Source organism: Lycium barbarum, chromosome 1 (genome assembly GCF_019175385.1).
Source record: "Lycium barbarum isolate Lr01 chromosome 1, ASM1917538v2, whole genome shotgun sequence".
Lineage (NCBI taxonomy): Eukaryota > Viridiplantae > Streptophyta > Magnoliopsida > Solanales > Solanaceae > Lycium > Lycium barbarum.
This window is the reverse complement of record NC_083337.1, coordinates 168,752,668-168,772,909: the sequence shown is the minus strand read 5'-3', so window position 1 is coordinate 168,772,909 and position 20,242 is coordinate 168,752,668. Positions and strand designations below refer to the sequence as shown.

At 36.8% G+C, this 20,242-nt stretch overlaps 4 protein-coding genes across 4 annotated transcripts; 3 read left to right on the top strand and 1 right to left on the bottom strand.

The window, feature by feature from the left end:
• Nucleotides 1-4,326: 4,326 nt before the first annotated feature.
• On the top strand, nt 4,327-5,459 carry LOC132606912 (calmodulin-like protein 3). Its single transcript, XM_060320596.1, has one exon. The coding sequence runs from the start codon at nt 4,902-4,904 to the stop codon at nt 5,349-5,351; it is 450 nt and encodes a 149-aa protein (XP_060176579.1). The 5' UTR covers nt 4,327-4,901; the 3' UTR covers nt 5,352-5,459.
• A 2,122-nt stretch (nt 5,460-7,581) lies between these two features.
• Nucleotides 7,582-11,943, top strand: LOC132606897 (uncharacterized CRM domain-containing protein At3g25440, chloroplastic-like). Its single transcript, XM_060320571.1, has 4 exons — nt 7,582-7,743; nt 8,373-8,691; nt 9,710-10,117; nt 10,749-11,943. Exons 1-4 carry the CDS (start codon nt 7,637-7,639, stop codon nt 11,286-11,288), a joined length of 1,374 nt encoding a protein of 457 aa, XP_060176554.1. The 5' UTR covers nt 7,582-7,636; the 3' UTR covers nt 11,289-11,943.
• Nucleotides 11,944-13,447: 1,504 nt separating this feature from the next.
• Nucleotides 13,448-17,800, top strand: LOC132606869 (probable 3-beta-hydroxysteroid-Delta(8),Delta(7)-isomerase). Its single transcript, XM_060320540.1, has 5 exons — nt 13,448-13,607; nt 15,006-15,171; nt 15,996-16,142; nt 16,252-16,360; nt 17,373-17,800. Exons 2-5 carry the CDS (start codon nt 15,024-15,026, stop codon nt 17,632-17,634), a joined length of 666 nt encoding a protein of 221 aa, XP_060176523.1. The 5' UTR covers nt 13,448-13,607; nt 15,006-15,023; the 3' UTR covers nt 17,635-17,800.
• A 201-nt stretch (nt 17,801-18,001) lies between these two features.
• On the bottom strand, nt 18,002-20,235 carry LOC132606888 (uncharacterized). Its single transcript, XM_060320559.1, has 2 exons — nt 19,623-20,235; nt 18,002-18,979 (listed from the first exon to the last, which is right to left on the bottom strand). The coding sequence occupies exons 1-2, from the start codon at nt 19,634-19,636 to the stop codon at nt 18,436-18,438; spliced, it is 558 nt and encodes a 185-aa protein (XP_060176542.1). The 5' UTR covers nt 19,637-20,235; the 3' UTR covers nt 18,002-18,435.
• Nucleotides 20,236-20,242: the final 7 nt, after the last annotated feature.

The window sequence follows — 20,242 nt, the reverse complement described above, 5'->3', positions numbered from 1 at the left end:
CTATTCTGATGGGGTTGGATCAGCTCTGAGATTAGCTCTGAGATCAGCTTTGAGCCTGTTTTTATTTGCCCTGGTAATGGATGGATTGACGCCACAAATCCAAGGCGAGGTGCCTTAGTGTATGTTGTTCGCGGATGACATAGTCTTGATTGACGAGACTCGCAGCGGAGTTAACGCTAAGCTGGAGGGTTGGAGACAGACGTTAAAGTCTAAAGGATTTAAGTTGAGTAGGACTAAGACAGCGTACTTGGAGTGCAAGTTCAGTGGCGTACCACATGAGGCTGACGTGGAAGTGATACTTGGTACCCAGGCCATCCAAAAGAAGAGAAGTTTCAAGTATCTTGGGTCTATTATACAAGGAAATGGGGATATTGACGATGATGTTATACATCGTATTGGTGCAGGGTTGATGAAATAGAGGCTCGCTTCTGGAGTGTTGTGTGACAAAAAAGTACCACCAAAACTTAAAGGCAAGTTCTACAAAGTGGTGGTTAGACAGACTTTGTTGTACAGGGCGGAGTGTTGGCCAGTCAAAAACTCTCACGTTCAAAAGATAAATGTCGCGAAAATGAGAATGCTGCGGTAGATGTGTGGGCACACTAGGAGAGATAGGATTAGGAATGAAGATATCCGGGATAAGGTGGGAGTGGCATCGGTGGAGGACAAGATGCGGGAAGTGAGGCTGAGATGGTTTGGGCATGTGAAGAGGAGAGACACAGATGCCCCAGTGCGGAGGTGTGAGAGGTTGGCTATGGACGGTTTTAGGAGAGGTAGAGGTAGAGGTAGGCCAAAGAAGTATTGGGGAGAGGTGATTAGACAGGACATGGTTCTGTTAGCTTATCGAGGACATGACCTTAGATAGGAGGCTGTGGAGGACTCAGATTAGGGTAGAAGGCTAGTAAGTAGTCTCGCTTATTCCTTCGTACTAGTAGTCAATGCCACGTAAGATTAGACGTCCATTTTAGATCACTTTAGCAGAGCAGGGATATATTTGAACCAATAGTATAACGGCGAGGTATATTTGGACCGAAAGTATAACGAGGGGTATATTTGGACCGAAAGTATAACGAAGGGTATATTTGGACCGAAAGTATAACGAGGGGTATATTTGACCCTTTTCTAATAGAACAGGGTTATATTTGGCCCTTTTCCAATCTACCTTTGACATGCTTCTTGTTACTTCTATCAGACCAACCTCTTTTTCACTTGGGCCAGGTCAGCTTAGATTTGCATATCTTCAGATCATGACTATAAAGGTGCTTAGACTTACTTGGAAGTATGTAAACTTCATAGTTCAGCAAGAAATTAGGTCAAGAAGTTAGTGCATGGCAAAGTCTGTTGCCTGCAATGGTAATTTCCACAATAGGCTCGAGATAAAAGCTTGAACTAGCAAATTCGATTTCAGGTGGCAGAAAGACCTCAAAGTTACACCTTTTAGTGTTCATTCACCTAAAGCTCTTTAGTATTAATTGAAATTTGCAGTACATGCGTAAAGGATGAGATGATAAAAAAGGTGGAATTGGAAATAAAAAGCTGGACTTCTTGGCTGGATTTTGGCAACTTAATGATCAACTCAATCCGATGACACCAGCTTGCAAGAAAGAATTGTACTGGCACATCTCATCACCATTTAAAGTTTTAAACATGGCAACTTGTAATATGCTTGCATATTTTTCAATTGAGTTTCCCAGTTGCTTGGGATCTTGTTCTGGTGCTTATCTATTTCAGTAGTGCTGGATTCTTTTTCTGTTTTTCTGAATACTTGGAGCAAACACACTATATCTTTGTTGAATGGAGGTGAGTTCAAGGGCTTCTTTGGTCGCGAAATGTGTCACTTCTTCTGTTGTCATTAAGGTTTGTTCCCCCCGAGTTCAAGATGTCCCTTCTGCTTCTCTTTCACTACTTCCCTCATTGGGATTGGTCAAGCTCCTTCAGTTATTGCTTGATCCGATCCGGAACCTATTGGTCGTTTTCTTGAGCAATGAAATTTCATTTCCTATATACTTGTCAATGAGATCGCTAATCCAAGATCTTGGAGGACACACAGTTTGATCACATTCTTATACTTTTCTATCTCCATTAAGAATTATTGTGGAGGTCAATTGGTTGATTTGAATTCCAGTTGTCTATCGATGTTCGGTTGTGCACCCTTCCCCATTAAGTATGTAAAGACTATCTGATAAAGAAAGATGAAATTGGGTAGTCAGAATGCATTGCAAACAAGTCAGCATTGGACTAATTACTGGAACTAACCTATCGGATGATAGCGATGATGGTGGCTGCAGAATGCAGTTGCTGTACTTGGAAACTTTCTCCTGTCTTGCCTCCTAAATATGAACTAATTTAATGAATTACATTTCCAGGAAATGTTTCTGGATGAGTAAGTTTGATGCTTCTGGGTTTTGTTCCTTTAACAACCCATGTTAGACTGGGTAGTCAATTGGTATGTGGTAAATATTACTAAAAATGAGTTACTGCCGAGACACAACCCTCTCATTGTCTTTATCAGTTGGCTTGAGCAACTCTTCCTCCCTCCTCTAAGGGTAGTGTATGGGTGAATTTACACTCATCTCGACAAATTCACTAGGCACCTACTAGTTCCACCAACACAAGATTGGGTAACTTTACTCGCGAAGGCTTAGATAGGAAGTATTGTTGGGCTCAACAAGCAGAAACTCCTATCATGGTGTGATGTTGTCTGATGTTGTCCGCTCTAGATCAAGTATGTCGATTTTCTTCAAAAGCTTTACACCATTAAGTGTACCCTACACCTTATGTGGAACTTTGTTTGCACACCCAATAAAAGTAAATCCCCTAGTGCTTTTATTTTTTATCGTCATTTAAGTTTGAACCTTGATCTTCCATGGTTTTCTCTCATTTTTAGCTGACCACTAAGCCACACCATCAACATTTATGTATGAACAACTCATGAAGTACCTAGTGGAGACAAAACCGCATACCCAGCTAAGAACACAGCAGTCATCTACAGATTTGGTCCCCTTAATCTTTGCAATACATCCGCCACAAACCACGGAGTAGCTCGAAATCAGATTTAAGAGTCCCTCCAATAATTCAAAGGCCATTATTACGACTTTATCGCTGAATCTATCAATTTCTCCAACCTATATTTAGCTGGATACTACTTACTAGTATAGACCACTATATTTTACGTGGTCCAAAACCCAGTCCTAAACCTCCACCTCACTTCACGTCTACAGACATGAGCTCCAGAATTACATTTTTCAAAAGATGCCGTCCAAACTAGGGTGGGCACAGTTTGGGCCAATCCCAAATCCGAACTTTTTAAATATTGGTTTGGATATTTGAATTATGGATTGGACTTCGGATTTAATTTTTAAAATTTATGGATTTCGGATTGGATATGGATTTAGTACTATGGATTTTTGGATATCTGAAAATCTGAAATTTTTATACCTTATATCTAGCCCTACTTATACCATATGTGCCCAGTACTAATAAGTTTAGTTTCTAAAAATCCAATAGATTGGTACCTAAGGCCCTACCCATTAAAATATTAAGTCCAATATATAATTATCTACTAAATCAAATATAATATAGGGTTTTCATACTTCTCAAGTCTCAAAAGTATGACGTTAGTGTCACCCACGACAGAGTTCTTTGTTATTTGTCCAGATGACTACTTAGATTTTATTTTATTAATTTTCACTTTTTCAGAATGCTTTTATTTGGTATGGATTTACTATGTTGGACATGACTTGGATTTGTTAATCGTAATTTGAATTGGAAGACTTTTTTTTACTGAGCAATTAAGATTTAGATTTACCTCTGTGAAACTAACACATGAATTTCATTCCTAATAGGTTTGCCTTAAGTCTCAAGAGTCAAATTCAAAAATCCGAAATATCCAAACCGAATAATCCGAAACCGAACTTAAAATGTCCAATCCAATCCAAACTTATTTGGATTGTAATTTCTTCAATCCGAAAATCGAATATTCAAACCGAAAATTTCATATCGAATCCGATGGCCTGAACCCCCACCCCCAGTCCAAACTGCGGTTTGAGACCCACTCAAAGGGTAAAGACTCACTTGTACCGGTATTTATATCAAACTAAGCAATTTAAGCAGCAACAACAACATACCCAGTATATTCCCACAAGGTGGGGTTTGGGAAAAACTAAGCAATTTAAGCGTAGCAGTTAAAATTAAAGCGCCATGATTAAGTGAAAAATGTGTGTACGAAAGACAAGTATCTTAAATTCATTGACTTGACGTAAACATGAATGCGAGTAAGTTTTCTCCCCAAGGGCTTCCATCGCGCTTGCCTTGGTCTTATATGATAAGTGCTGCTATTGATCCATATTATCTATTTTTTTTATTGTTTAAACTACTGTTTATATTATCTCCTAAAAATTTAACACTCCACAAAATTTGAAGCAATAAAAAAGTTGTCTTTTTCAAAACTTCAAATATTTTAAAAACAAATCTAATGTAACGGAAGACTAATATGATGGGCAAAATGACCAATGAAGTCATGAAATAAACCAAGAAAGGCGGAAACTAGATATTCCTGAATCTCGTGGGGCTATTTATCTTAAGAGAATATATACCTCAAAGATAGCATCATTGATTCAACGAAATTAGTGGGTGTCCTCAAACCACCCCTCTTTTGCTCCACCTTTTAAACCCTTAGCTACATTTCTCTCTTCTCAGAAATATAATTTCAAATCTTGTTTTCTTCCACATTTCCTTTTTTCATTTTTATCATTCAAATCATAAACCTTGATTTTTCTGCTTCTTTCTTCTTTGTTTATGCTTCATTTATCATCTATTCCAAACCCAAACCCTTTTCCTTTTATACTAAGACCAACAAGTTTTTATTTATCATTCTCTTATAATTTCCTTCATTTCATTATCAAATGGACCCCGTAGAGCTACATAGAATTTTCCAAATGTTTGATCGCAACGGAGACGGAACTATTACAAAAAAGGAGCTCAATGACTCGTTACAAAACTTGGGAATACACATTGAGGAACAAGAACTCATCCATATGATTGAAAAAATAGACGTAAACGGAGATGGATACATAGACGTAGATGAATTTGGGACATTATACAAGACAATAATGGACGAGAAGGATGAAGAGGAAGACATGAGAGAAGCTTTCAATGTGTTTGATCAAAATGGGGATGGATATATAACCGTGGAGGAGTTGAGGTCAGTTTTAGGGTCATTAGGATTGAATCAAGGCAAAACTTTAGAAGATTGTAAGAGGATGATCATGAAAGTTGATGTAGATGGTGATGGTATGGTTGATTTTAAAGAATTTAGACAAATGATGAAAGGTGGTGGATTTTCATGTCAATGAAAATTAGATGAAAGGAAGAAAAAGAAAGAAAAAAGAAAAGGATATGTACAACTGTATATCCTTTTTTTATGTGGCCCTTTCGAAGAATCAATACATGTCAATTTTCTTAATCTTGTGATCATATACTTGTTTGACTTTTGATTTTTTTTTTCCAATTTTCGTTCTTAAAATTAATCGCTCAACTAACTACGCATCAATGTCAAATTAGTTTAGGGTTATATCGTTATATCTATATCTAGCTGAATGAGGTAGTCTCCAAAAATAACAAGTTAGAAAAGGTAAGAATACGCTTCATGTTTTTTATTGAAATGTCCCAAACTTCCGCTCATATGCAAAATAATTTATGCATATTTGATTATTAGAATTTATGTCTGATGGAAAATAAAAATTGCATCGAGAAGCTTTTTAAAATTAAGGCCAATTTTCAAAAAAAATGTTTAGCAAGGATAAAAGTTCAAGAGCACGTAGAGTACCATATTTCTGCAATTTTCTCAAGAAAGATCAAGAGTGATGGTATGGGCCTTTAACGAAGAACTTACTAGCCCAAGTCCATTACCTTCTCTCAAAAAGCCTGCTAAGGGTATTCAATTCATTTTTCATTTTTTTTGCACGGATTGCCCTTCTTTTGGGGTGGTCTTTAAATTTTGCCCCTCATATTTGTGGTCTTTAAATTTTGCTCTTCGCTTGGATACCTGAGGTTCTGGGTTCAAACCCCCGCTCAGGCATAAAATTAAAAAATAATTTCGCAAGGCAAGGCTGGGGGAGTGTATGCCGGATCTGGCATAAAGTCCTTAAGGAAAAACTAAAGTTATGCCGGAGGGGGCATAACTTTTCCTCAAGGCATAGTTTAGTTATGCCTTATGGGGCAAAACTTTTCCTTAAGGAACTATGCCTTATGGGGCAGACTTTTAATTAAGGCATAACCAAAGTATGCCCCATAAGGCAGAACTTTTTCTTAAGGTATAGACTTTTTCTTATAAGGCAAACTTTTAGTTATGCCTTAAGGAAAAATTCCGCCTTATGTGGCATACTATAAAAGTTTACCCATTAAAAGTATGCCCCCACCGACGTAAACTTATGAAGGAATTACCAAACTTATGCCGGACCCGACATACTTATGCCAAGTCTGCCCATAAGGCATAAGTATGCCGGGTCCGGCATAAGTTTGGTAATTCCTTAACAAGTTTACGCCGGTGGGGGCATACTTTTAATGGGCAAACTTTTATGCCGGACCCGGCATAAACTTGTGAAGGAATTACCAAAGTTATACCGGACCCGGCATACTTATGCCAAGTCTGCCCATAAGGCATAAGTATGCCGGGTCCGGCATAACTTTGGTAATTCCTTCACAAGTGTATGCCGATGAGGGCATAGCGAAATTTAAACTCTGCCTTGCGATTTTTTTTTTAATTTTGACTGTGTGGGGGTTTGAACCTGAAACCCATGGGGTTTAGGCGAAGGGCAAAATTTAAAGATTTCAAATATGAGGGGAAAAATTTAAAGACCACCCCAAAGTTATGCCGGGTCCGGCATAACTTTGGTAATTCCTTCACAAGTTTATGTCAGGTCCGGCATAAAAGCTTGCCCATTAAAAGTATGCCCCTACCGGCATAAACTTGTTAAGGAATTATCAAAGTTATGTCTGACCCGGTATACTTATGCCAAGTTTGCCATAAGGCATGAGTATGCCGGGTTCGGCATAAATTTGGTAATTCCTTAACAAATATATGCCGAGCCCGGCATACACGCGATCCAAACCTTGCTTTACAATTTTTTTTTAATTTATGCTTGAGCGGGGGTTCGAACTCAGAACCTCATGATTTCAGCGTGAACGCTCAAAGTTGCAATGCGAAGGGCAAAAATTAAAGACCAGCAATATGAGGGGCATAATTTAAAGACCACAAATATGAGGGGCAAAATTTAAAGACCACCCCAAAAGAAGGGCAATCCGCGCAAAAAAATGACTAAAAGTATGCTCCATAAGGCAGAACTTTTTTCTTAAGGCAAACTAAAAGTTTTCCTTGAAAAGTAAAAAAATAAAATATTTGCCTTGAATAAAATATATGCCTCAAGGCAAAGTATGCTTCCTCCGGCAGACTTTTAATTGTGAACAAAATTTAAACTCTATTTTGTAATTTTTTTTTAAATTTTTAATTGAGCGAGAGTTCGAACTTAGGCTAAGGACAAAACTTTGAGGGACAAAATTTAAGGACCTACCCAAAAGAGGGGGGAATGGGCCTATTCTATTTAGAGCCATACCGTCGGACACGAAAAAAGTCGGAAAAATGTTGGGAAGAGGCTTTTTTCCGGCGAGGCTCTGCAAATCACGACAGCTCCAACATCTCTTCATCTCCCGACCCGTTTTAGCCCATTCACTTCCCCAGAAAAACAGGTACTATTTCTCTCTATAATATATATGTGTGTGTGCATCCATATTACATATATCAATGTATTTCTTTCCAAATTAGTGAATGTTGAAATCAACTACAGTATATCCTTCTATAATTTATACTCCATCCGTCCCAAAATAGGTGTCGTTTTAGCTCATTTCACGCATCAATAAAAACAATGTTTAGTTTACTAAATCACCCCTATTTATTACATGTTCTTTGAGAATTGAGTAATATTAAAAACGAATATTTCTTTAATGTCAAGACTCAAGGGTATACTGAGAAATAGTTGCCAACTTTGGTCTTGAATTCCTAAAATGAACTTATTAATGGGACAATTTTTATTTTTTTTAGCTAAAACAACACTTATTTTGGGACGGAGGGAGTATTTATTTTAAATAGAACGCATTGTTACCAAAAAAAAAAAAAGTTGTGGGTGTAGTGGGTAATAGTGGAACCTGTACTAAATTACTGAAAGTTTCGAATCTGTTTCTGCACGTAGCATACATTTACACTGATAAGTGCTTGGTTTGAAGCAGTAATTTTTCAAATCTCATGATATATTAGTCTCTTAATGCAATTAAAGTGCTTGGTTTGAAGAAGTAGTTTTGCTAATCTCATGATATATTAGTCTTTTAAATGCAATATGCAAGGTTTTTGAGAGGGGAGTGACAGTTAGGCCGCGCTTTATTGTACAAAAATGTGATCTTGGATTAGTATATTCGGCTCGGTATTTCTGCACGACTGGCAAAGCTGGTGAAACGTCGAATGGCGGTGGAAATGATGCTGTTGCAGAGAGTTCCGGCGAGTCTAAAGAAGATAAAATCAAGAGGAAGAAACTGAAGGGTAAAAGAGAGGTTGTAAAGTGGTTGAAGTTCTTCAGGTGGAAGAAGAAGAAAGAGTACCAACGAATGACGGCTGAAGAAAGAATCCTTTTCAAATTGAGGAAGGTAATGTTTTACTTATAGCATGTTAGTTTTGACATGAATTAAGTGATATTTGGAAAATAGTAGTATCTGAAGTTCAGAAATGGCATTTCACTTGAAAACAAGTTGACCAGTTTTCAAGTTTAAAAAACTCATCCGCGAAAAGTAACCAAAAAATCATTTTAATGTATAACCAAACAATATATTGAAAATATTTTTTAAAAAAAGGAACAAAAAAGAGATTATGTTCCAAACGGGTCCTTAGTCTAGTGGAAGTTTTGTAAGGTGATGTTTGAAGTACTTATGCTGCATAGATTTTGGTGGCTTCAATCTGTTTGAAATACCATTCTCTTTGGCTTTTGACAACTCCATTTTAATATGTCTTAGCATGTTTATTTTCTTTGAATCCATCAATAACTTATGCCTCAATCTCAACGTAATTAAGGTTAGCTATTCCACTATATCTGGCATCATTTCATTCCAATACTGGCAGTATGTATTTCTAAGGCAAAATAGGGATTCTTTGAACTTAGTGGTTCTCTAACACTCATAGTTATCCCTGCACTGACATTCAAGTCTATAACGTGCCTAAAAAGAACCTCTTGACAAATATGAAACTAATGCAAGTGTAATAACAAATAAGCCTTGATCCCCCAACTAGTTGGTATCTTCAATAGATATTGGTTGTATTGATTCATGAGTATTACCCTTTGCCATTTCTAAACCATTATGTGTTCCTGACATATGTCTTTGTTGAGGTTGAATAATCTAACAGACTGTTAGTATCAATCTAGTCATGTCAAAAGGATATATGAGTTCTGCCGTTGTGGTGTCATTTGCAAATGTAGAACTGTATTTGTTGTGACTTAAGTTTCTTCACTTATATACTTACCAAGAGATGCTAAAGAACCAAACTGTTTGGTTAATTACTTTATGGCAATTTAGTATCCAATACAAATATGGATGGTGTGCACCACCTTTTTAATGGCTACTCTTGAATACAATTGAAGTCTTTACGGGATTGTAAATTTTCATTTTCTAGGCAAGGAATAAAGAGGAGAGGCTTGTTGAAGCTCTTAAAAAAGTCGAGCCTAAGGAGAAATTGGAAGCTACCCATGACCCAGAAATATTGACACCAGAAGAACACTTCTACTTCCTGAAAATGGGGGAGAAGTGCAAAAATTATGTACCAGTTGGAAGACGTGGGATATACCAGGGTGTAATCCTTAATATGCATCTGCATTGGAAGAAGCACCAAACTCTGAAAGTAGTGGTGAAAACATTCTCTCCTGAGGAGGTTAAGGAAATTGCTGCAGAGCTTGCAAAATTAAGTGGTGGAATCGTTCTTGATATCCAGGATGATGACACCATTATAATGTACAGAGGAAAGAATTACTCTCAACCACCAACTGAGATAATGTCTCCAAGGAGTACTCTTTCCAGGAAAAAGGTTCTCTTACTCGTCTGATAATTTTTGTGTATGCTATTATGTGGAACTAGGGGTGTCAAATGGGCGGGTTGGATTGGATTTGGGCGGGTCAAAATGGGCTGAGTTAATAAATGACCCGCCCAAAAGTTACTTGGGCTGAGATGAGTTGAGCTAAAATGCGCTAAAAAGCGGGTCATAACTCATAACCCAACCCGCTCAATTCTTACTAAGTTTTAATTTCTTTGTTTGTTCTTTTATAATTTTTTAAGTACATAATAAAACTACTTTTTTTCTTTATTATGGCTATATATAACATGTCAAATTAAGCAGGGATCTAGTAGCTTTGGCTACCTGAACTTCCACCTTGTTGGTGAGGGTTCGAATCCCCACGTTGTACTCCCCTTCCCCTACCCCCTATGTAATAATAATAAATAAATAAAATAAAAAAATAGATGTAACAAATCAAATTAAAAAAATATTTTGACAAAGTTTTATGGGTTAATTTTGGGCTATATATCAGCCCAATTTTTAGATGGGCTGAAATGGGTTTGGCTAAAATGGGCTGAGCGAATAAATAGGCGGGTCATGGGCTAACCCTATGTGGAACCCCATTTTTTCGCCTCTCTTATTTGTTATTGCTCCTTGTATACAGGCCTTAGATAAATCTAAATACAGAGATTCCTTGAGAGCTGTTAAGAGGCACATTCCACGGCTGGAGCAAAATCTCGAGCTGCTTCGGTTGCAAGCTGAAAACACAACTGGTGCTCCTGACGAAAATCAAGAGATTGGCTTGGAGAATATTCGCCCTGAACATCGTTCGGACCAGCAAATCGAGGCATCTGATAAGCTCAAACGGATAATGGTTGAAAATGAAGAACAGGGTGAAGAAAATGATTCGATGGTAGATACAGATATAGGCTCAGATACTGAAGATCTTTCAGATATATTTGAGACTGACTCTGAGGAAGAGCACGAAGAGAAGACTGAAGAACCTCTTTATTTGGATGTGTTTGAAAAGTTTCCAGTGCAGAGCAATGGAGATGCACAGGATTTTGAAGAGCATTTGCGTCAAATATCTTCTAACTCGAGGAAAGAGAAATCACCAGGTGAAGATGTGGATACACCGCGTCTCGATGATGTCGATAGGATGATTCTGCAAGCTGCATCGCTTTTGAAGAAAAGGAGGAGATGAGAAGTGATTTATTTGTTAACAGAAGTTCGAAACTCCTAAATGAGGTTTGTTACGCGATAGGGATGGTGAACCTGTTATAGTCAGCAGTTTGCAGCAGGCGAGAAGCAGCGATTTCATCCAGGTTCATCATTGTGGTTCAGTTCTCGTCCCTGTCAATACTACTCTTACGACTGAAGTGGAGAAAATGAGCAGTCGCAGCTGTTAACTGGTCTTCAACGATAGCCTTGGTAGAGGAACACATGAAAAAGTTGTTCTGGTGTACAAAGAAGATTACAAGATTGGCAATCTGGAGTTCTCACATTGACCAGTGATGATGACGACCAGGAACTTAAATAGCAAATCTCTTGCATAAAAAAAAGGGTCACTCATTGATTATCTGCAATTTCATTTTGGGGTTCCTGCATAATAGGCTTATTGTTTTTACAAGGGCTGATTCTTCCCTAATCCATAGTGGAAATTCACATGCTTGAGCAGCAAGCTCTTGCTGACACCAGAAAGTAGTTTGATATAGTTCATTCATAGCTTACAACTTCGTTTCAAAGTCTTGGTGCCACTTACAAAACTTTGTCTTTTTGAGTTTACACAAGAAAAAACTTACTCATATCTGATATTTCATCGTTATTACGATAAGTTATATGATTTGGTTAAACCCGCATATTTTCAAGCGCGCAAGCAATGTTTATTTTTTTAGAAAATGTATGTAGTATGTCAGAATTGTATGTAGTACGAAGTTGATGACTGCCGTTTCTTAAATGTGTTTACTATGTCAACATTATTTATAAGCTAATGTTTCTTTCTGCTGCTTTGGGTTATTGAGATCTTATTGCATTATTAGTATGTCACTTAATATATGAATAAAGGCAGTAATGGATTCAAGATTTAAATTTTATGCTTAAACCTTTAAGGTCTTTAGCACAGAGTATGTACTTCTGAAATTATGAATTCAGATTTGAAATTTTTCTTTTTCGCTTAAAAGTACTGAGTTTGAATGAATCCGTCATCTCTGAGTTGCTTCCATCACTGAATAGGGTACAGTCTTCCATGTGCAACTCAATATAAAAATGGGACAATGCATCAATGTTGCGGTTGGTGGACTGAAGTCAGAATCTTATAGTAAGGTGATAAGAAAATGATTTTGTCAATTGTGTTCTCCATGTGAAAAAGAAGAAAAAGAAAATGCAAAAGGTCACAGCATTAACTCTCAGAAGGCTGTGGCGATTTTTTAAAGTGCAAAGGCGTTTGTTTAAGCTCTTTGTCAAAGAAAGCATTCAAAAAAAAGTCTGTAGTCCTATAAAAAAAGAACTTGAGGAAAGAAATCAAGAAAAGTGGCTAGGATACTACTAAAAAAAAAAAAAAATTTGGTGGGCAAAATTACCACTTGTGCTTGAAGCAGGTAGGTGAAATAGCAAGGTGCAGATAAGGCTAGCTCGGTCATCATTTTACTTTTACAACTATCTTTGTTTTTAAGTTTCTCATTCGATGTCCGATATCTACATTGAAATTCGATTAAATTCAGATTGCTCATTGCAGGACCCATTTCTGGTGCTCCCAATAGAATCTTTTTCATTCCCACGGACTCGAATCCTGAACCTTAGGTTGAGGACGGATGGACCCCAACCATCTCATTGTAACACTCTATCTCACTGCTTCATCCAATAGTTAGGGGCAGAGCTAGAAGCATCATGGTTCGGCCTAACATAATACCTTAAGTTAAAATCTTAGATTTTGTACAATAATCACAAAATTAGAATACAGTTAGTGATATCTGATATCACCATCCTAATAGTTAAAACATATAAAGTGCGAATTCTGGCTCCGACACATGGCTCCGATACATTGTTAATCAATCTTCAATAAACAAATTCTTTTACAAAAAACATAATTCCTCCGTCTCAATTTATGTGAACTTATTTCTTTATTAGTCTATGCAAAAAAAAAATGACCCTTTTCTATATTTAGAAACAATTTATCTTTATGCAATAATTTATAGCCACACAAAATATGTGCGACTTATTTAACCCTACAAGCTTAAAAGTCTTTTCTTTTTTCTTAAACTTCGTGTCAGTTAAATAGGTTCGCATAAATTAAAACAAATGGAGTAACATTATCGTCGATCTTTAATAAAATCTTTCCCGAATATATTTTTTTACTCTCTAATATAAATAAATTATTTTTCAAAAAATGTTTTTCGTTACTATCTGTCTCACATGCCTCCAAATCCTTACTTATTTGTATTTCAGTGTTCTCTACTCTCTATCTTTTCTTCTTCATCGCCCTCAAGTCAACTTTCACTGAATCTGAAGTCTCTCAGAATTACCTGTGAGTACCCTTCTCTCTCTATACAAATCTTTGTAATTCTGTGTTATTTAATGGAGTATTTTATTTAACTATACCCAAATGGGTTGCCACTAGCCTCATGTTAGTACATGCATGTTTCAAGAATTATGTATATCTTGGATTTAACAGTTATTATACTCTTATATGTAAATATAAGTGACTGTGAAGTGTAAAGGCTCCTCCTTTTGATAATTAATATGAGTATGTCTTATTTGGACTGATGATTTGTGCTACATTTGCCTGAAAATAAAAAGGGGATCTTTTTGTTTATTAGACTTTTAGAGATATGCCCTTAATTTTCATCTCTAGATATGTTTGGGTTTTGAACTGTTTTAATGATTTACCCAATTGGGGTGCCACCAGCCTCATGTTAGTATATGCATGTTGCAAGAATTATGTATGTCTTGGATTTAATAGTTATTATACTCCTATATGTAAATATAAGTGACTGAATAGTGTGAAAGTTTCCTCTTTTAGGGTAATTACTACTATGTTTTATTTGTACTTCTCTTTTGTGCTATATTTGCCTGAAAATAAAAGGGGGATTTTTTTGTATATTAATTTGACTTTTAGAGATATGCCCTTAATATTCATCTCTAGATATTTTTGTGCCCTCTGAAAACTTTGCTCATTCTTTTCAATTTTTCACCAGTATTCCTTCCCTAATTTAGACACCTAGTTGTGTTTGGTATTAAGTGGAATTTTTTGAAAATTATTTACTGGAAAAGTTTTCTTGTGTTAGGATTGATATTAAGTGTGAGAATTGGATAATGTTTTTCTTTGGAAATTTGATCAGATTTCTTAGTGTTAATGATCGATAATAATGTCTAAGTATTGGTTGGAGCAAGTATACAGATTAAGAGTTGAGATACTTATAAAGGAAAACGTTTTATGCCATAGCTGAAGAAATCATTAATTTGCTTCTTTTTTTTTAAAATAAAATAAAAAATGAAGCAAATAGAGCTGAATGGATACAATAGATTCACATAGTCAAGTTCCACTAATTTTAGAATTGGCGTTGAGGCCTAATTGATTGATCACTTTCGCTGATTTCACTATGATTCTTGCATTTGCTTTTTTTGCCGCCAGATAGACTTTGTTTAAGAATACGACCGCCGGGAGTCAATAAGAAAACACGTGCTAAGTTTCAGATTAGTGAATAAACCAAAGGGAAAGAAGAGACATTTCTCGCTCAACGCCTGTTTCCTTAAAAATGTAATAGGTGTAGTACATTTTCGATCTAATTCTTGATAGATCATCGAATCAGAGTTGAACTGATCTTTACAACTGAAGTAATATGACATCTGTAAACCGCGGATTAGCATTTAGCTCATTAACTCCTTCTCTGATGTATGGACACCACTTTTTTCTGTGTTGCAGATCACAGGCATTGAGGAAATGGTATCTCAGGGAGAAGCTCATCCCTACATTCCGCAAGATCTGAAATTGGCTGGTTTTGTTCCCATATTCCTCTCACAGTCACACATAGTTGGTGTGTATGGCCTCGCATCCTTCCTGGTTGTTTTGTTCATGTGGATACTCTCAGGTGATTATTCAATGATTATTGCTTTACTTATTGCAAGCAATTCCTGCTTTTTCTTATATGATTTAATTTTAGTAGCAGTTAGATGTTCTCATTTTATTTTCCTTTACGAAGTATACTCTAGTAAGTAGTAACTGCTCAGAAGTAGAAGGCAAGAAGTTGAGTTGAGTATGAAACCTTCACCAAACATTTAATTGTTCAGAGTTCGGACTGGAAAGTATTTACTGAAAAATTGTGCTTCCAGCTCCACGGTAACAACAACAACAACAACAACAACAACATACCCAGTGAAATCCCACAATGTGGGGTCTGGGGAGGGTAAAGTGCTTCCAGCTCCACGGTCTAAGACTCAAATGACTTCTTTGTTCATACTAGATATTCCTTTGACTATTTGTAAGTAGATATTCTATAACAGATATACGTTGGGTGTTTAGGTACTTGTAACCTCAACCAGATACCCATGTCCTAGTTGAATCACTATGTTTGTCAGTTATTCCGCTATCGAGATCATAACTGCCGTAGAAAATGCTTCAAAAAGTATCACTCACAAGTTGAAACAAAGAGAAAAAGGAGAATCTAATCTGATGTTAATGTCAACCTGCAACTTTGCTGACTTGCGCATGCGATTAAAGAAGATAAAAAAAAAGGTTTGATCCAGTGAAAAGATTTCTTTACAAGTTCTATACTTGTTCAAAATTTTCAGCTGCATTAGTGTTATAAATCTCCACATGCTAAGCCCATCCGAGCTGCTTGTTTGGTCTTTTTGCTTTCCCCATTGTGGCCTCGCCTCGTTTTCTAACTTCATTTCTCCATGTTTTACTTGCTAGGGTTTGTTCCTAAAATATCAAAAACTGACAGAGTGCTCATGTGCTGGTGGATTTTCACCGGCCTAACCCACATGGTCCTTGAGGGGTATTTTGTTTTTACTCCAGATTTCTACAAAAAGACTACTCCTGTTTACCTTGCTGAAGTCTGTAAGTCTCATTTTAGCAAGTCTTCTTACAGACAAGAACAGTTTATTTCTATTAGGAAATGTTTCTAATTTGGCATATAAAAGTACCAACAAAAAGCAAAATATTGCAGGGAAAGAATACAGCAAAGGTGATTCAAGATACGTAGGACGGGATGCTGGAGTTGTTAGTGTCGAAGGAATCACAGCTGTCATAGAGGGGCCCGCATGCCTTCTTGCAGTGTAAGTATCATTCTCAAGAGATATTAACTTGTCATGCCCCTTCAGATTGTCAGAATTAATGTGTTTGTCCTAAGGGCAGTGGCGGATCCAGGATTTTCATTCAAGGGATTCGAAAAAAACAACAAAAGCTAAATATAAAAATTAATGTTGTTGATGGGAATTGAACCTGAGACACTAGAGACAATTTTGAACACCCTGGACCACTTGAGCTAACCTTTTGTATTTGTTCAAGGTGTTCAAAAGTTAATATATGTACATAAACACACAAAATCTATCCTATATATACTGAACACCCTCTGCTCTCTTTAAGTCCGCCCCTGCCTAAGGGGTTGTTTGTTCACATGCTTGTTATGCATGGACTATAATGTACGTTTTTTATGCGGGAAATAAGAATGAATAATTGTTATGCATGGAGTAATAATTATACAAGGAATAACTTATCAAATAATAATAATAAAATAACAATAATAATCTTAATCATACAGGGAATATGATATAAGGATTAATTATTTAAGGGTATTTTTGTCCTCAAATAATTTTATCCTTCCACAATTTATCCCGCATAAAATAACACGTAAATTCTCGTATAACTTAATATCAGTATTTTTTTATAGCGCCAGCCAAACACTGCATTAGTTTATTGGGGGATTATTTTTTCTTATACAACAATCCAAATGCTGCATTAATTATGCGGAGTTTTTTTTCCGGATAACCGTGGTGTCCGAGCCAGCTTGGCACGCACCTTGACTAATTCCGGGGGTACCTGCTACTTCTCACCCAACACATGTACGAGGTAACTCTGTCCACCAAGGCTTGGACAGATAGGAAGAAATCACCTTGTGTTTTTACCTCCGCTGGTCCTTCAACCAAATATTGTATGCGAGATTAGATGCTGGGATTATATTAACTAGTCCTTTCAACCTAACGATCCCTAAAAGTATGGACAGGGCAGGAGCATGTATTCAAGTTTGCGTGTAAACCTAATTGTGCTTTATGTTATTGGCATTGGCAGGTATGCCATAGCTGCTAAGAAGTCATACAGGCACGTACTTCAAATAGCCATTTGTTTGGGGCAGCTCTATGGCACAGCCGTTTACTTCATAACAGCTATCTTGGAAGGTGATAATTTTGCTGCTAGCCCCTACCACTACTATGCTTACTATGTCTTCGCAAATCATTTCTGGGTTTGGATACCAACTCTCATAGTGATTCACTGCTGGAAGAAAATATGTGCTGCTGTCAAGGTCCACGAGCAGAAGACCAAGACCCGCTGAGGTGATTCTAAACATTGAAATCCAAATGCCTCAACTGAATAACATTGGCACAATTTTCTTCTCCTGATTTTATTTATGGTTGTTGAGTTTAATTTGCTGCATTAGAAATAATGCTGGAATATTATTAAGATGAAATGTCCAAGAAATCTGCTTATTCCTGCTGAAACATGTCATTCTATATCTCTGTTCTCCGTCCATATTTCTTAGTGTAGCGTCTTGTAAACTAACACTGCTCAGTTGCACGAAAGAAAAGATAAAAATGGGATGATGCCAAAATAAACTTACCATTTTTCACAACTTGCAACAACAAATAAAATCTGAAGATTATTAGTACTTAATAATTAAATATAAGATACTGCAGTATGCATTAGTGCAATGAAATTAACTCTATTAAATATCTTAGACAACAGGGAAAATCTTCCATATGATTTTTCAGTGTGGACTTTCCTGTCCATCAAACCAAACGACGAAAAGAAAAAAAAAAATGAAATAACAGTTCCCCTTACAAAGGGTCTGTAACTTAGCCGTAAATTTGGCCTACTGGACCAGAGCTGAAAAACAAGACAGGGATGAAGCTCCTCTATTATCTAGTTGAGTTATTGCCCTGGTACCGGTAGGCCATAGTTATCTGGTACCTGTTTTTGTGGGAGTTAACAAGTGTCTGATAGAATATTTGAGCTACACACAAACTAATCTAGACACACAATATTATTAGAAAATACTAGTAAATGAAATAGGACTTGGTAGAACTCCAAAAGCTTGGCAAATCAAGCAGAAGGAAAACAGCTATCGACCAGTCCTCTATTCATGGATGTGGACGCGTGCATGGGTAAATGCATACCATGCTGCAGAAACATAGACCAGAAGACCAGAAACCACCAGGCTTATGAGGAAAGTAACTGATATAATAGTAGATTTAGCTCCACAGAACAGCCTGCCAGTTTTGATCTCAATCACATGCAGCATAGAAACCATGAGAAACAAGCACCCCATAACAGAGGAGATTGCTGTCATCAACATCCCTGTTTTAAGGAGTCTTTCATTGACAACAACACTGAAACCGTGAGCTAACTCTTCGCTACCGAGGAGATTGAGGGAGAGTTTTATGGCCTGTGCCACTAGTGATGAGAAGAGAAAGAAACTGAACGAAAGCACCTCGAAGATTACTAGTTGCTTTACTGTTAGAATCCCTGGCTGACAACGCTCGCTACTGTTGAGGCTTTTTTGGCCCGGAGTTGCAAGAGATAGTCCCACAAAGATGGCAATGGTGAAGAGTGAATTTACGTTTATGACTCCGTCTAGGGCCGTCACCACCACACTGGTCTTGCCATTGCTGCCTGAGTTTCTGGCAAATGGCAAAAACGAGATTATACATATAGGTTATGTCTTTTTCTAACTTTAAAAATTTCGTAACGATTCACAAGAAAGTTAGCCATACTTGTGATGACAAGAAAATGGATTTTGAGGCCCAAGACCATGTAAGGAGACAACAATTCATTGTATGCTCATACATGACAGGCTCTAATATCATATATATGAATTCAACCCTAAAAGCTCAGGCGGTGAGAATTGTTCGAGACCATATAAGGAGACAACAGACCATTGTTGCAATCAATGTGGGACAATCTAACATGCACATAGGTGAAGCTATTGGTGCATCATTGAAATGTATATCATATTGAATATGTCTGGACCAATTTTGGAAAACCAGATAGATAATAAGCTATGCTTACACCAGTTTCTCCAAACATCTGAAAGCTAAAACACATTTAAGATGCCCAAAAATGAAGGATTGAAATTGTATATATACTAGCGGTTCTATCACTCCAATTTAACTGATTACAGCGCTTTACTATACGATTTTCCTAGATTACCCGCAAATGCTTATTATAAATAGAGCTTGCACTTGCTTTACAATTAAGCAACATAATTGTATAAATATTCTTTACAACGATAGTGCATAGGACTTAAAAAAGTAATCTGCATACACAGAAGGCGCCATGGCTGTGCTCTAAACTGAGATGAATGGCTGTGTATTTGCTGTCTCTCTCTCTCAGATAGGAATGTTGCTCCACTTGGAGGTTTTATACATATGTGTATCCTTGATTTGGAGGTTAAGTATTTGGATGCATGATTTACATGGAAAGAGATATTTTGTTGAACTGTTCATTTTGGATTTGGAGTTTGCATACTTTAAAAAGGAGGTTAGAAGTGGAATAGAGTGAGTTCCAATTAAAGATAATATTCTAAAGAAAAGGGAAGAAATCTGCATTCTTTTTTTTGTGGTGGTCAAAGAAATTGTGAAGGCTTACGTCTATATATCTATCATTCTTTACGCATTCAATGGTTCTTTACAAATATTCTTTTAGTTAGATGACTCCCTTTAAAGTATATTTTTGTGTTAAGACGTAGAAAATTGATAATATAAAACTAAGGGTGTCAACGGTTAGGATCAGTCGGTTATGTTTGGAAATTTTGTACCATACCATTTTTTCGATTATTCTAGTACGTATAACCAAATTCTGAATTTTTTAAATCATCCAATCATTTCGGTTTTCTAACTTAGATTCGTGCATTATTTTACATTAGGGGTTTAAACACTGACAAT

Bases quoted from the DNA above. Each gene is read 5' to 3' on its own strand.
- LOC132606912 (XM_060320596.1), top strand. From the start codon at position 4,902: ATGGACCCCGTAGAGCTACATAGAATTTTCCAAATGTTTGATCGCAAC.
- LOC132606897 (XM_060320571.1), top strand. From the start codon at position 7,637: ATGTTGGGAAGAGGCTTTTTTCCGGCGAGGCTCTGCAAATCACGACAG. The intron at 7,744-8,372 runs GTACTATTTCTC...ATGATATATTAG, and splicing joins TCACTTCCCCAGAAAAACAG to TCTTTTAAATGCAATATGCA. The intron at 10,118-10,748 runs GTTCTCTTACTC...CCTTGTATACAG, and splicing joins GTACTCTTTCCAGGAAAAAG to GCCTTAGATAAATCTAAATA.
- LOC132606869 (XM_060320540.1), top strand. From the start codon at position 15,024: ATGGTATCTCAGGGAGAAGCTCATCCCTACATTCCGCAAGATCTGAAA. The intron at 15,172-15,995 runs GTGATTATTCAA...TTTACTTGCTAG, and splicing joins GTTCATGTGGATACTCTCAG to GGTTTGTTCCTAAAATATCA. The intron at 16,143-16,251 runs GTAAGTCTCATT...AAAATATTGCAG, and splicing joins TGTTTACCTTGCTGAAGTCT to GGAAAGAATACAGCAAAGGT.